This window comes from Falco peregrinus, chromosome 7 (genome assembly GCF_023634155.1).
Source record: "Falco peregrinus isolate bFalPer1 chromosome 7, bFalPer1.pri, whole genome shotgun sequence".
Classification (NCBI taxonomy): Eukaryota; Metazoa; Chordata; class Aves; order Falconiformes; family Falconidae; genus Falco; species Falco peregrinus.
In genome coordinates, this window is record NC_073727.1 from 73,992,623 (window position 1) to 74,009,957 (window position 17,335).

A 17,335-nucleotide genomic window follows, 5' to 3' on the forward strand; every position below is an offset into this window, starting at 1 on the left:
ATATAAGCACCTCATACCAAGGAATAAGACTGACATCACTGGGTTAAACTGGTATTTTAATTCTTCGGTCATTACAGCAGTGCTTTCCTACAGTAAGATCCCTTTCATACCTTATGTTGGTTCAGCTGTTTAGCCAATGCTTTGCTATTTTCAGGATGGATTTCTTGAATCCTTCGCTGAGTATCTTCCACTTGTTGAATCCAAGTGTCCAAAGAATTGTAAGTATCTTTGTAATACTTCAGAGATTTATTAATACCTTCTAAGTCACGCAATCTGATTTTATTTTAGAAGATAAGCCAAAGAAGAGAAGATGAGTATTAAAGACAAAAAGTACAACAGTAAGCAAAATACAGCTTTAAAGGCTTCAGATGCCTTTGCTATAGCTCACACTATAAAATACTAAAATACCACTAACTAAACAGTAAATTAACTTCTCAAATAATAAGATTCCTAGCTCGATGAAGCCTTTTCATTTGTCATAAATGACACTGAGGAGAGATCTTACTACAGAAGATCTTACTACAGAAGAAACTGCGTACATCCCTCATTAATGAGCTAAACTGCTTCAAACTCCATGAGCACAGGAAACCCCAAGCAAGGGGGAGGGCTCTGCAGCAGCCATTAGTTCTGTAATAAGAAGTGAGAGTATTTCAAATACGACCTGTGTGCATCAAGGAGGAGTGTGCTGTGCTGGAGTTAAGTAGTGGTTCACCATGTTCTTGATGTCTACCACAAAACAACAGGAGTTCACTAAAACTAAAGTCTTTAAATATTCCAATGTGCAAAAGCAATTGATCCTGTAAGTCCATTTTTACATCATGTGTTTGACCTGTGAGTGCTATGTATTTCTTGAAGTTGGTTTCCACACTGATGAGAATACCGACAGCTTTTCTTTCGTGATCCCTATAATATTACTTCAAAGTTCATAAATATATATATGACTACTCAAAAACACTGCAGGATAAACATACTTATTAAACAACTTTTTATACTCTGACTTGGAACAAATACTTTGAATGAGTCTAGTGTTGTTCTCAAGATGCCAAAAGAAGACTGAAAAAGAGCAAGCAAAAGTAACCATATTGCTCAGGTTTCATACTTAAGCATGTTTTAAAGCTAATAACCCTAAAAAATAGAAAGGATCGTGGTAACTGCAGCCAATATTTGTAGATACTTTTTGTATAATGATCATCAGTGTCAAGCTGTTAGGAAGCAGCAAAGTGAATATTTGCAGAAAGCAGCTTGTTTACAGCTCCATGCTGCAACCACCACAATCTGTCCTATTTACACTAAAAGCCACGATGTATTAACAGCCATTTTCCAGCATACAGGATACAGTCCTGTGAGGAGAGCATGTGGCTTACGTTTGCCTTCTGAGGAAATAAGGATAATTCAGTACTTCATAAAACTACTATTTTATTATTTAAATTATGTCACACTATCAAACAATGAAAAATCTGGGGTGATTTAAAGCTAGACATTCTGTAGTCAGCTATAAATGAGTCAGCTTTTGCCCATCTTCATTATAACTTCCAGCCACGTTAAACAGAGACAATTAGTTAATTACAAGTGAATATCTTCAGTATTGCTCCTGAATATTCATCTATTAGAAAAGGAGGACAAAAATGTGAAAGGTTGTTGTGTGAACTTTTACATTAACAGCAATCTCTTTGATGCTGTTGTTCAGGTTATCTGTAATGACAAACAGAAGCAGATATTAAAGGAAATAAATTCAGGCTGTATAGTACAGACTTCCTTAACTTGCTCATAGTTTTTCCTTCAGTCTCTACAGTTCTGCTTCCTTTAAATAGAGAAACACAACTACAGAGACTGAAGAAAAAAGGATTTCCAGGAATGTCATATATGGACATCTCTTTCAGAATTATGGGTACGTGTGCTGCTGTATCTGCACATCTGTCCAGGCACGTACATTTGAGTAACATTCTCCAGTATAATCATGACAGTAATACAGAAGGGCTGAATCTAGAGGAACATCTCAACTGGATATTGAGGCTGCATGAAAACAGTTGCACGCAAAACAAAATACTGGCACTTCACAACAAAATTTCCGCAGCAAAACTACCATAGAAGTCAATGGAGGTTAAGGACTTCCAGACTTAGCACTTAAGTCATTAAAAGCAAGTTAACATGAATCCAATCATAACAGATAAATCAGCTCATCAGTTAAGCCTGTAAGAACTAATTATGTGGAGAAACAGATGGTATTTCCATAGGACAGCAAGCCATTTCTGTAGGCTTTTTTTCGGAAAGAAAAAAGACAATTTGTCTCTACTGTGTCTCAGTAAGTTGTAATTAGATAACATTTCTATATTTTGTTAATTTTTTGGTGCTCAGTAGTCACAGACATTTCCTGTGGAAAAGTAAAACAACAACGTCAACAGCACAGAAATGGTAAGAATCCTTGATCTTAACATGTCAGAAACAGTTCAGAAAACTATTCTGACCTATTTTACAATTCATTTCTGATTATTTTTCCACAGAAACAACAAAACCAGCATAAAGTATGAACAGATTATAATAAAAAAATCATACACACCTATTCTGAATTTGAGAATAAATGTTTTGCCACCTCTCGGCTAACTGATCAACTTTTTCTTTATACCAGTCGAAATCAAGATCACGTTCCTTGTGCATTTTAAACATCTGATCACTGATCTTCTTTGCCTTCTGCAGTTCATCCTCCAAGGAATGGAACAATTCTCTTTTCTCATCTACTTCAGATCTCCATTGCTAGTATGTGATAAATGATAAATTGTAAATAACTCCTAAATTGTAATACTATTTTATAAATGAGGATTTTACATGAGTAAAATGTATAGATGAATAAATGAAAAACGTTTACATGAGTATTTTAGTTCTGGTTGCTCAAACACCGAATGACACCAGAATGGGTCTGAAGCAACTAAGTAGCTATGAACTGCAAAATAATTCTGAGTAACAGCATCCCCCACAACACACAGATCAAAACACAGGCAGCAAACTAACATGCTTATCTATAAACTACAGCTTTCCAAAAAATCATTAGGTAGATGCCAATCATTCTATCTAACAAAAAAGCATTATTCATCATTTGCAATACTCAATTGAGGTATATACAGCACACACAAAATGCTGAACTTCAATCTTACCCTTTCTCAAAGGTATCTGCCAGACCTCTTAGTAAACCCTGGTTAGTATACTACAGCAGTAGCAGAAACATTATTGTGGCCACGTTTAAATAACAATGTATTTATGTTACCTTAAGCTTCTGTTATCATTTGAAGAGACAAAAAAATAAGGCTTACTGCAGAATTAACAAGTGCCACCCTTGGAAGTTCAGATACTTCAAAGTATTTCCTAACAATAGGAATCATCATGCAAACTATACAATTTCTAATGCTCCAAAGCTGTCATTTTTTCTGAGAAGTTAATCATAATACAGCCTTTCCTCAAAATACACAAGCCAACTTTTGACACACTAGCATAACCAAAACTGGCGTCATAAGACAGATCATCTTCCCATATTTTTTTTTATTTGCCCATGAAAAGGCACCCGCCAGCTCTTACCTTTAATGTACCCATCAGATTTTCAATATTGTTTTTGTCAGCTGTTACTGCCTCCTCTTCACACAACTTGGTTTCATAGACTTTTACGAACGATTCTGTTTTGTGGGTGTTCTGCAGCACCAATTCTACAGTATTTAACCTGAAAAACAGTAATCTCCTGTTAACTGAACCATCAATAATGACACGCAACACACTTCTGTTTTTTAGCCTTTTCAGGTCATTGGGTACCCCTTTACACAATGTTAAAATGTTAACTCTCTTTTCCTTGATCAGTATTATTCCTACTAATACCTTTAATTTATTTTGAATGTAAAACTGTAAACTAAAACATGTGATGGAAGATGGCCGATTACATACTTATCTATGTAAATGGAAGACATGGAATAAACTTGGTTCATGTTCTGAATAACAACGCTGAGCTCAGAGCGCAGAGTAGGGACTGAAGGTGAAGCAGCAGCTTGACTGAAGAACTCTTCACATTTTTCTGTGATGATTCTTAAGTCATCCTTCAGTCGATCCAATTCTTTCTTCAGGTCCTGTAAAATGAAAGGTGACTGACAGTGCTTTTATCCTACATCAACCTGATGTATACTCTACATATCATTATCAGTACAGGTCTGCTCTCCTTTGCTTGTTTCATGTGGACACCATTACATTTTTTTAAAAAGAAACGTAGGTTTCTTTTTAAGAGAAAAACTAACAGAGTTGCCATTTATTGGCATTTTTTTTCTCTACAAACCCAAGCTTAATTTTTTACTTTTGTCTTTTCAAGGTGCACCACAAACCTTCCTGGCTACACTCAAAACATGTTTGTTTGTTTTTTTAAATAAAACTCTTTTCCTGGGTAAAACAGCCTTTCTCAAAGGCTCACCTCTTGCTGCGAAATCCTTGATCTACTCTCACGTACATCATCCCTTTCCATTGGGGTTCGTATTTGCTGTATTAACCTCTCCTCACAACTCTCCAGCTGTAGTCCGATTTTTCTGACTTCAGAGATGTACAGATTGTAGGTCGATTCTTCCTCCTCCTCTGTTGAAGGAAACAAGTCACATTTTAGCAAACAAAGCCATCAAGTCATCTTCACCATGTCTTCCCATGAAACACTTTATAAAGTCACCATTCTACAGGTCTTTCCATGACTGGCTGAAATCCCATCAGATTCCACTGGAATTTTAGCTACAAGGCAAATTTTAGGAACCCTTCAATGTTCACTATTATTAGATCACCTCCTTACAGACAAAAAATTAGCATATGTCTTTGACCATTCATTCCAGGCACAGGCATCACCTCTAGGCAGACACCACTAAACTCAGTGACTGGTTCTTTCAGTCAGATGGCATCATGCACAAACTACAGTAAACCTCTAGGGCTTGTTTCTGGGGTTTTCTGGTGTTTGTTTGGTTTTTTTGTTAAACCCTCTCTTTCAGATGCACAAGGCAACACATCTTTCCTTAAGTGTAGTGAACTCCTCTAATGCAGTGATCAGTTCTGCACTACTGTATTGCTTTAAGTCATTAGCTACTTGACAGTAAATCAGAGCAGATATTTTAAGCTTTCTGTTCTTACTGTATTTACAAACACAGTTAAGAGAGGAGTAACTACAGGCATTCTGTGGAGCTAGGAAAATATCTAGGACACTTTTCTTGCCTTAACACTGAAAAAAGTTCTAATTCTGTTATGAACTCAACAAAGTAATCAAGCTGCATTTTCAGCATTCAAAACAAGGAAGGAATGACTAAACAGTGAGCTATAACGCACAGAATAAATTCTTGGGTGTAAAATATTAGTAGCACTCTCTACATTAAGTAATACATCAATATTTTTATATAGCTTATTATATACGGAGTTTAAAAAAGCTTAGAGTACAATGTAATTGTGCACATTCGATCTGTTCAGAAGAACTGGGGCATTAACAATATCAATATGATAACACGGGTAATTTATTAGAGCTTGTATACAGAGAGAGAAGTTTTATCAAGTACTACAATCTCTCTCATGAGGGCATCCTTCTGCTCTTCTCAGCTTTACCTCTTTCTGCAGATTTCAGAAGCTCTTTATAGTATTGCTTGCAAACATTAACTTCCCTTTCCAGCTGGGCTGTATCAGAGCTTGTAAAGATTTTGGACTCCCTGCTATCTTCCACAAAATCATCAAAGCGGGACTCCAAATTGCTTAGAACTTGCTGATGTTCACCTGGCAGCATCGTCTTTATCTGCAACAGATTGTAAACCCAAGGCACAGTCAGCAATGAACCATCACTTGCACAGTTCTCTGTAATGCTTATTAACAAAAAGCAATATTGACAAATGGTAAAGTCAAAGAGTTGAGATTCTGAAAGTCTGCTGTTCCTAAGGGGGAGTCCACTTGACATCTGATAGTCTACAGTGACTATAAAATCCTTTTCCATCGTTAAAGCTAGTAATGGGCTGTGTAAAGCCAACGCAACATCGACAGCGCTTCTCCATCTAATGCCCTGTAGCAATAATCGAGCAGCTAGCAAGAGTTATACAAGTAGGGATACTTTAAGAATTATCTCAAGATTCCTTACTTCCAACAGTAACAGTGGGAAATTACAAGTGAAAATGTCAATTTGGGTATCATAAATATTATTGCAACAGTTTGTAGAGATATACACCAATGTGGTAGAATAAGCTAATCTATTAAATAGTGTTATGCTATGTATCTTACATGGCGTATAATTCAGTGATGTCACACACTATTTTAGCCAGAAAGAACAGTATTTTCATCTATATCTCTTTTCATTTCTGACAAATGGATCCCAACTAGCTATTTAACATTCCAAGTTACAGACTTGTATAAGAATGAAAAAGTGCACTAAGGAGGAATAAGTGTTCAGCTACCTTCAGCTTGAAAGACTAAATGTCACTTCACAATTGCTCCATTGTTAGTAAGAAGTAGCAACACGAGGAAATAATGGGGGTTTTCAGGAAGGTTAACCTTAGCCTAATGAAGCTAATCTTCCAGGTATCTTCAACATAAATGCGGAAAGCTAGACTCTTGCAGAGCAAAACTGAGATTTAGTCGCTGTTCATTGCTTTTGAGAGATCCTGTCCCTCTGCTAACAAAAGGAGACTCGAGAGATTAGCACAATAAAGGATGCAGGTAGTTTTCAAGATACCACCTCTCTGCTCCTTCCCCAAATATATCTGTGTAACAACTGCTCAGATCAAGGCAGAACATTGCACAGCGATAACCAGCATGGCCATTGCCAGCTAATCCCTCAAGGAAGATGAGGATTGGTTTGTTGATTATACAACATTCCTGGGAAGTGTAGCCTATGACTTCCCAGCAAATGGTTAAAGAGGCTCTTCCTAGACATAGCACTTACCGAGGCAACATTGCCAGCTCGTACAGCTTCAATTTCATTTGTCAGGTAATGCCAGGACACCACGCTCTTCATGTTTACATGTGACTCATGCCAAAGGGCCAGAACATTCTGAAATTGCTGTTCAATCCTGAAACATAGAAAGACTCCAACTTTACATCAGAGTAACACATGAAAAGGGAAAAAAAGCTGACACTATTTTAGCCCAAGCTTCATATAAAGGAATTTTAAAAGAAAATGGATGGTTTTGTTTTGTCCCTACCTGTTGGCTGTATCTATGGCTTCTTTGTTTGGAGGAGGAACTGTAAAGCATACAGATGGAACCATGGCCTCATTACCACTCGGGCTAATGACTTTCCATTTAGCACGATGGGAGTTGTTTGCTAAGATACACTCATCGTCTTTGTAAATAGTTATCTAGTATTAACAGAAAAGCAGAATAATTTAATGAGCTAAGCATTACAAAATACTTTTACAAACCACTTCTGCAAATGTTGTCAACAAATGAGCAACAGAACAACAAAACCAATGTTCAACACAAGGTTTTGCTCTTGTTTACTAGGGTGGAAGAAATTTAGAGCCCAGCGCTCTCCAGGAACATGGTAATTAATGAATCTTTAGCTCAATTCTCACAATCTGTAATTGATTTGAGGAAATTCAAGTTTCTAACCTCAATTTGTCTATAGTCACAGATGGCTTTAATTGGGATGGATGTTTTGAGTATACAGTCAGGGTTCCTTGGCTTCAGCTGAATTATTGCCTTTGCTCTCCCCACAAGGCCTGCTACTGTGCTCTTATACTGCAAGAGTTGTTCTTTTTCTTCCTAGAACAGTTAAGAAAAAAAAGTCATAAAGAGATGGCCAGAATACAGGGCTGCTTCTTTGATCCTGTTAAGTTTTTCTTTTCCTGAGGTCTTTTACTGTGTTTATTGAAAGTAACACATTTTACAAGAACAAAGTATCTTTCTGAAGCCACTGGTTTCCCACAACATACAGTATTGTAAAGATACATTGTAAAGATAAATAAATAAAACTGTATTTTAAAGTTATGAAAAATGGTCATTACCCATGGATAGATGCAATTATTTAATTGTAAGTTCTACAAAATTAAGTAATAATTTCAACACACATATTATATATCCAACTATAATCCACAAATTTCTTCTTTAATTGTAATTCATGTTAAGAGAGTCTTTGAATTCTTACCATAGACTCCTGGACAAGGTCTTCCAGCCTATGAAGGCTGCTTGATCTATCACAACTGTATTTTCGGTATATGGTATCTTTCAAAATCTTTAAATATTCCATGGCTTCTTTGGCATCACTAAAAAACTAGGATGAGAAAAATATCTGGGTTATTTTGAAATAACCTAAGAAGTATACAAACAGCTACACCATGAAGTTTGCTTTAAGTCCTGTCTTTTTAAAAACAATTTTTTCTAGTAGCTAGAAGTGCAAGACCACTGCACGTCACAACACTATTCATGATTTCATGTCTAAATGTAGTCTTCAAGAAGGCACACACTGTAACACCAGTTATTCTCAGCACCATCTACATGCAAAATTATTCAGCAGTTACTGAACTTTAGTCAATTACTGTTCTTGCAATGGAAAAAAATTCTGAAGCGATTCTTGTTTGCCTTGAAATTACCATAACTTTCACATTTAAAGAACAGATGAGGTCTACAAACTGTAGCAAACTAGCTGCAAAATTCACCAGGCACACTGGAGGAAACATTTGTGCAGGAGGGGAAGAGAGCTGCCATGCTTGGCAGTTCTATGTGGGCATAGATGCATATCTGCATCCCCAAATTATGGTCCCGATTAAGCAAAATCGGCAAGGGAAATGTCACGTGATAATCCTCAACCCATTCTCTCCCTGAAAACTCATTTCTTAAATCCAGTATTCCCATACCACCAGGAGACCAAATCGCTCAACTTTATCTTCTCCAGTGTCCATTTCTTAAAATGGGTTCTCACCCTTCTCAGTCCAAAGGCATCTCATCCCAACATCACCCCCTTCCTCTTCAACCATCCAATCCAGAAGACACTAAGGATTATTCTTTATAATTTAAATATTAAAAAAAAGAGTAATTTGTTTTTTAAAAGCAAAAAACTGTTCAGTCTTCAATCCTCAGGCACATATAACTGAGAAATCCTTAAATCTTTGATCCTCATGCACGTAACTGAGTAGTGCATCATTTGCTGAGTATTTAAATAGGTGACAAACAGAAAGGTGTTTTATTGAATGCGTCTCCTGTCAGGGGGTTCTCTGATCTATTTATTGTTAATGCTGTACGTTCCATTTCTATTTGGGTCATCCTGTAACAACCACCTAGAATAGGTTCTCCCTTGCCATCACTAACCAACTAACTCCTCTCTACATCATCCACAGAAGCTTACTGACAGCAGTTGTGTGTGACAGGAAGAGAACATGACTTCGTTCTCAGAATCCCTACTTGCAGCTCTGGGACTCTGAAAAAATGTCAGGCCAGACTGTGAACTGCTATTACTGTAGTGAAGGCAATACAAGTGTGGTAACACCATGGGAGCATGGCTCATCATCTAAGGATTTGCACGTGACAAATGTCAATTCTACAGCTACCGTGAGAGAGCAACTAGCACTTTCAGTGGAACATTTTGACTTATGGACAAAACTTTAAACATTTCACATTTTTATTGATTTACTTTCTTACCTCAAAATATGCAGCATTTTCTCTCAAATGTTGTTCAACACAGTGACAGAGCTGAAGAATCCAGCTCCATTGTGTCTGCATTGCAGCTCTATAGGCCTTTAAGGAAGAGATATAATTTACAACAGGAAACGAAAATTAAAATGTGCGTACTTTTACATAACTTAGGAAACACAAAAGTAATGTAGCAAACACAAGCATCTAAACCCAACCTTCTCCTCACTCAGGAAAACCAAGCTGCAGCAAAGAAAATTAAAAAAAACCCCTGTCACTACAGCATAGTCAATGTTCGGAAGGGTTGTGAATTCCCCATCCTCAGACACATTCAGAATTCAGCCAAACGAAGCCCTGGCACTGCTTTAAGCAGGGACTGGACTCATCTCCTGATGGACCTCCTGTCTAAGCTCATCTACAACTCAATCAAAATAGCTGGATTTTTGCCTGGATACAAATCAGATATTAAAGCAACACTGAATACACAATAAAAACAATTAATCAGGACTCACTGCAATGTATAATTTAGCGTAACAGTTGCACAGGAATTTAAAGAGCAGACCCCTACTCTACTGATACCTCCTACACCGTCTGCAGGGCGCTGCCACTGGAGATGCACTGCAGGAGCGTTCACCAGCAGAGGGTACCCTTCACTTTGTGAAATCACCCAGAAGTCTCAATTTTCAATTCCGTATGACTCAGGGAATTTAAAAGAGTTTTTCCACTAGCTTCAATGAATTTCAAACTAATGCATTAATGCATAGATTCTTCCTGTAGAAAAGGCATAAATTTCTTTTTTTTCTTTTTAAATGTCCCAATACGGCATTATTGCAGACTTTATAATCTGCATAGTCATCTTTACTGCAATGGCCTGGTTTCATAATATGAACTTTTAATGTTTTCATATATTAAGTATGTTACACTGCTAAGAACTCATTAGAACAGAATATACTTTTAAAGACTAGAATTCCCCACATCACAGTAAATGTCATGAGAAGGAAGGGAGGAGGTTTCTTCATGTTTCCAATTTACACAGCTATGCACTCACTGAGCTAAGAACCATAAAAATCCATCCCCTCTGACTGTTTTTCATTCTCATATAATAAAGCAGCTTTTTATTGTTTTCATTTTTACCACTCACTGTCCGTATTTAGTCTTTTCTTGAAGATCTACAGGGAAAAGTGTTTTACATTCTCCTTTGGAAACTTGTTACGACCCTACAACAGCTACAATAAATTTCATGTAAGCCATTTACATATAATATAAAGCTTGATTTATTACCTGATCAGATTTTTAACATCAAAACAAGTTTCATAATTCACTGACAAATAAGTGAAGTTATGAAACCAACCTTAAACCATAATAGGAACCTGTACATCTAGTAAGTGACGAGAAAAGCTCTACTGAAACTTCTAACAGGAGAGAAACCACATCAGGACTGTTCTGTGCCCTCAGCTCACCAATGCAATTTGCATCAATAGCTCTAGAAGCTGAGGGCGTAACCAGAAACGTCTGTACAGACAAACTCTGGGAATTTTAATTTTAGACTTCATGAGGATTTTATCTAAGCAATCCAAGATGTAACCATAACTTTACAGAAGTGTTTTAACCTTCTGGAAACTGGAAGACAGAGAGAACAAAGATGCTGAATAGCGGGGGGGCAAAAAGGTCCCATTATTCAGAGTCTTATTGTTTAATTTCCTATGAGTTAAAACTTCCTCTCTTTTCCCCAAAATCTAAGGTCTATTAAATCACACAACTGTTTTCTTGTTTGTGTGCTGCTTTTACTAACTTACCTCAATGGTTAGCCTGGCTGGGTGATTCTCAAGAAGCAACTGCTCAGCTATTTCTTGTACTGATTTAATAACTTCTTCTTTTTGATCAAGTTCTCTCATTAATTCCTTGTTTCCAGACAAAAAAAAAAAAAAAAAAAAAAAAAGCAGCATTTTAGAAATCTCTTTAAATGCTTAAAAATTATTTCATTATTCCCTCTGGATTCTACTAGCAATACATACTGCATGGTATTCCTTTTTTCTTGTTATATTGGGGTTTCTTTCACTCCAGTCATATGCAACCTCTTCCTCTTCCTTTTCATTCAGCCATATCAGCTCTCTAGTAGCACGAGAGACAAAATTGTGGAGAGTATCTAGATGCCTTTCCTGATTTCTTGATGTGTTCTTTATTAGAAAGAAAAAAATATTTAAGAAAATCAGAATTTAAAGCTCACCTCTTATCAAATATGATGTACACTGAAAAGCTGAACATTAAAGGGGTGTGACAAACTTACCAACAGTTTTGAATACTGACTCTCCAGTTTGTGCAATTTTTCTGCATAACTGAGTTTAAGAGGGGCAGTCATTTGGATCTGTATTTAGTATATGAGATCAAAAGACAACAAAAAGGTTAGTTATGTTAAAACCATTAGATCTCCTGATTTCATAGGTCATCTAGAGTTCAGAAGTAAAGTAAGACTGTGAAACCCAAATACAGTTCTAAAATTCAACATTAGTTTATAGGTCACCTAGTAAGAAAATAACCAAAGAAATAAAGAATATGGTGCTGTACCTCACTGATTTTAGCTTCTTTAAGGCTGGATTCAAACTCTTCAATAGCTTTGTGGACATTTTTGTGATTTTCTAAATGGCTTTCAACACTTGGTAAATCTGAACCCCATTCTGCTCGATCAAGTTGCACCTTACAAACAAGAATGAAAAATTAGTCATGATATACAAGGAGTAAACAAAATAATTAGAAGTGGACTGTTTCCGTAAAGATTGCTACCTGCATTTCTTCCACCCAGCTCAATAGGTCCTGGACAAATTTCATGTTCACCTCTTCTTCTGTTAAATTCTGATCCACAAAAGCTGATTTCATAAGAGGTTTTCTGATCTGCATCAGTTTGAGTGTTTGCAGAGTCTCACCATCTACTCCTGTAACATAGCTTTGAATTAACCGTGGTGGGATGCCTGGTGTGTAAGCGGGAGTGATGGTTGGTGTCAGTCTGGAAGTAAGACCTGACGAAAGGGCAGATGTCAAGCTGGAAGAAGTCAAAGTAGGTGTTAACCCTTGGGTCATTGCAGCATTTAATTCAGGGGTAAGGTTTGTTGTAAATCCTGAGTTTAAGCTTTCGGTTATTCCTGATATCATCAGCTTTGTCTGCTCTGTTGTCAGTGCATGCCCCTTGTTGTACACAGAAGAACATTCAGTCCGTATGGCCATCAGTTCATCACGAAGTTTTGCAACTCTATTAAAATAAAAGCAAATAAATAAATATAAAAAATCATTTCAATGAATGTTTATGATTAAGGTTTTTCATGTTGCACTGAACAGCAATATGAATTCATGTGGTTTATTACACTTCAGTTGTACTAAGCATTTCTATCAGAAAGTATAGGCTATGTCAGCTTACACTTCTATCAATATAGATGATAGATGCAGAAATCAGGCAATGACTAGAAAATCACATGGTATGGGCACTAGTGTGTGCCATACACAGTTCCAGGGACTGATCAACAAAGCACAAATCTTACAAGACACTACATGCCGCAGTAGATCAAACACCTACAGTTCACTGCCAAGGAACTATTATGTGCTTGATCTCACCCAGTTCAGGACAAATCCTGAAAAATTTTGGAGCCACTTTTCATAAAATCAAAGTATGCTATTTAAACGAATCCTTCTGTCAGGACTGGACACATTGCTACATATAAGCTAATGTTACCCCACTTATTACCTGTTAAGACACCTGCAGCTATCACCAGAAAACTTACCTCCATTTTTAGAATCAAAGTCAGTGAATTCTAAAAGCATTTTAGGTGCAATAAAACAAGCTAACATCTTTACACTCAGATATCTAGTAAACATTTAAATCATGTTCTGGTGAATGACTTCATTTTCACAAATTAGTCCACACTCCTCTTGTCCTCAACAATGTTTGTGGGCAATGTACCCACCAAAATACCGGATAATCTTTACTTGGGTGCCCAGTGACAGATTGAGAAATTGATCCGTAGACACAAAGATTTGAAATTGTTGCCCATAATGGGTACCCATATTTGGCACATGTATTGGTTCATATGAATACACTGTAAAGTACCTTTGCACAAGCTGGTCTGCCTGATAGTATTTTCCATCAATAAGAATTTGGGCATCAATCACTTGTTGGCGGAGAAGGTTCTCAGATTCAAGAAGATATCCGGCTATCTCTGCTTCATGTTGGAACTGAAGCCCTGACTCTAATCGCTTGGTGTCCTGAATAAATAAAAGAAAGCCATTAAGCCTTGCAGCTAAACCAAAGAGAAATAAGCTGTAAGAATGCCTACATTTTTTGTAAAAACTTCTGATCTTGAAACAGTTGTGAAGCATTTTATCTAACTACTGATTAAAAAATGTAACAGAACTCACTCTAGGCAATTTTTGGTATTTTCTTGAAGAAATGCTAAATTAGCAGTACAACTGAAATAAAAGTAGCAGCTATTAAGTATGCAATTGAAAATCCTCAAGAACTTTAATTTTTTTTTAAGTAGCCAATCCACCACAGGAAGTTCAAGAAGTAAAATCACCGACTGACTTACAGACTGCAGAGCGTTCCGGGCAAGTATTAGTTTGTCCTCACAGCTCCGGCTGTCCCGCTGAATTCTGTTCGCAATCTGCTGCAGCATTTCCAACCTAGGTGATGCCAGAGCATTTCAGAAAAATAAGTTAGTATTAAAGTTATTTATATTTACTATACATGTTGCATGACTTTAAAACAAACAAATGAACAAACAGCATCTAACACAAAGCACAAATACATATGCCAAGTTACCTGTTTCCTTCTAAGGTGCCATTACCGAAGCTTATACAAGATTTAATCAGGGTGGGACCACAATTAACAGAAAGGAAATTTTCATTAGAGTCAATGCTGGTTCCAGCACTAGTACTGCTGCTAAACAGTGAATCACTGCTATGATAGGTATAACTACTGCTATTCATTTTTACATCCAGAGCATGGTCCTTCTGGCTGTTTACATTCGCTGAAAAATTAAAAGACAGAACTACAAAACGAACAGCTTCCAGGGATGAAATTTCACTACTGGCTTTCGAAACACCTAGCACTCCTCCTTTAAATAGGCTTCAGTACGCATATTCAAAACCCAACAATTAATATTCTGCCAGCTCTTCAAAGGATTTTACCTGGGGCTATGTACGCTACCTTGCTTTTGGCTTCCCTACCTTGCATTAAAGCTTTGCAAGTACAGACTAGGCAGCAACATTAGGGTGTCTCTAAGAAACAGACTGCCAAATATTTCATTTAAGTGTCACTAAATGTCTATAAGCCAAGTAAGAACTTAAAGAAGCCTTTGCAGTGTTTGTCGGGCTCTTCAATGAAAAGTTTCAAGAAGTGAAGTGAGAACTCCACACTCCACGGTACTACTATACAAAACACCTTCAGGTTAGGTTGGGCTGCCTCCTTTTCCTTCAAATGGAACTGCGCAATAAAACTGGGGGAATATCACGGTTAATCAGCTCATAACAATATAATTTGAGACACCTGTACACCATCCAACCCACCATCATTACTACAATGTCCAAGTATGCATGTTTACTAACTGCCCTGTCCCACTAATCTGTCCTACAAATCTCCCTTCAACTCCTTCCACATCCACAGCTAATTGCTTCTTGCTGTTTTGACCACAAAACAAGAAAAATCTGATCACTGCCCTTTAGTTTATGTTTTAACTCAGAATTTGGGTTAGGGGTGATTTTTTCAGTATTTCACTCCCTGCTTTTAGGACCTCCTGAAAAAACATACCCCACACCATGACTGTGTTTATGCAGAAGAGCACAGCAAAGGCATAAACACACCCCTGCAGTAATGCCAAACTCTGCTAGTTTTGCTAAGCAGAGCTCAGTCTGGCACTCTCCTCACTGACATCATATTAATTTTGATCCCATACACCAATATGGTCACACACTGTCTATCTGCGTTGACACTTTCAGATGTATTTAACAGAACTGCCGGCAAAGTTTTAGTATTTGCCAAATTTCACTATTAGCTGAGGTCACATTTTTGCCAAAACTGAATCTCATCTCAGGAGCTGCATTAACAGCTCGTATTAGTGAGATGCACTAGTAACCAATACAACAAACATAGATCAAGTTCGTGTGTCCAGATCACCAACAATTTTAACTTGATCACTGAGCCAGAATCACTTTTCTCTCTCATTTTACAGTGACCACCACATGCAGTGACCATCACCGTACAATCTGTCACTTTAAGTGTGTTTAACAGCCCTGAAATGTGGGAAGTTTATGTTTGTTGACCTGTGCTCAGTCCATCTGAGCAAAAACATAAATAAACTAATGTCATTTACAAACATTCTCAACAAAGATAATCCAGCCTTCTGCAAGTATGAATAGAATTCCTTTTGGCAAGGGCAGGCACTAGCTTTGCTTTTGGCAGGTCAGGACAGATTAATCTACAAGATCTAGCAGGTTGTATTTCTTCTGCTGCTTTCCAATTTTCTCCTCTCCATGAGGGGGGACAACTCTATACTGAGGGGACAACTTCGTATTCCTCTATAGGAACTTCTCCTGCAGCAGGATGCTGTGAAATCTCCCGGTGAATCTGCCATTTCAGTTATGCTCATGTTTTTGTAAGCATGACACATATATAATCAACTCTGACCGTCTTCAAGATCTTCTCTAGCTAAAATCTGCCTTTCTGAGGACTTCCTACACAATGGTCTTGACTTTTCACACTTCCTTTCGGGTGCCTAAACCAGAGAGAATGATCACCCTCTTGTCAGCAGAAAGCCAGTGCCTGATTCTCTAGAAAGTGATTCACATCTCAGGTATCTCCTCTGGATGCTTGAAGTTAAGCAGAATGAATCCAGACTCAGGACTCTAACTGCAGATAGAAGCCCAAAGATTCAATTAACTTAAAGGGGTTTTTTAATTAATGAATGGATAGTACCTGTGTCTGTCACAGAACTCAAAAACTACACCATTACAAAGCAGAAATGCTTTATGACTGCATCAGGATTTTACACATGCCCAGCATGTTGTTAGTGATGTACAAAACAGTGTCACACATTCTACTGCCATGGAAGACTGCTATGCACTCGGCACATCTCGATGCTTTGTGTGCTGTTGTATACAAGCAACTTTTAATCTCAGAACAGGACGTTAGCCTATAATGCTGTGCACCAAGTGAAATATACATTTCTTCTAAAGGATAATGATATTGTTTATATGAAATTAAGTCCAAATGAGACCGCAGACGTGATATGAACCTAGCTATGACTAACTGTACAAAGAGGGTAGCTGCATCTAAGTGCTTTGACAATCTGAGGCACAGATACTATTATTCATCATTCAGCTTCTGAGACCACTGAAGTTATCCATCTGGACCTGCTTCTATGAATTAGGTAAAGAACTTCAGGCCTTGAAGAAAGGCAGAATTACTTGATCTGGAAAAATAATGTGGATGTTATCATGGAAAACAGCATTTACAGTTTTCAGTACAGGTTAAAACAACAGTAAATGTATTAACCAAGCCTGTCAAACATTTACTAGCATACCTCTCTACTTCAGGACGAAGGGTCTTCTCTCTTTCCAGCATGGCAATAATAAGCTTTCCCCATTCTTTTTCTATATCATTTGGATGGTAGCCTTGAGGAAGTTTGATGCGTCCAAATTCTATCCAGACCTTAACAATTCATACGTATTTGTTATTTTAAGCCACAGAAAGG

At 37.3% G+C, this 17,335-nt stretch overlaps 1 protein-coding gene across 1 annotated transcript in view; it reads right to left on the reverse strand.

The window, feature by feature from the left end:
* Positions 1–17,335, reverse strand: part of LOC101923360 (dystonin) — a 303,205-nt gene that overhangs the window by 130,746 nt on the left and 155,124 nt on the right. The window contains 19 exon segments of the mRNA XM_055811183.1: positions 111–273; positions 2,558–2,751; positions 3,568–3,706; positions 3,925–4,103; positions 4,439–4,596; positions 5,596–5,779; positions 6,917–7,043; positions 7,176–7,330; positions 7,584–7,736; positions 8,119–8,244; positions 9,609–9,704; positions 11,396–11,500; positions 11,615–11,776; positions 11,887–11,964; positions 12,165–12,293; positions 12,381–12,843; positions 13,696–13,850; positions 14,174–14,267; positions 17,165–17,292. Of these exon segments, the coding sequence (XP_055667158.1) occupies positions 111–273; positions 2,558–2,751; positions 3,568–3,706; positions 3,925–4,103; positions 4,439–4,596; positions 5,596–5,779; positions 6,917–7,043; positions 7,176–7,330; positions 7,584–7,736; positions 8,119–8,244; positions 9,609–9,704; positions 11,396–11,500; positions 11,615–11,776; positions 11,887–11,964; positions 12,165–12,293; positions 12,381–12,843; positions 13,696–13,850; positions 14,174–14,267; positions 17,165–17,292 (2,988 nt within the window).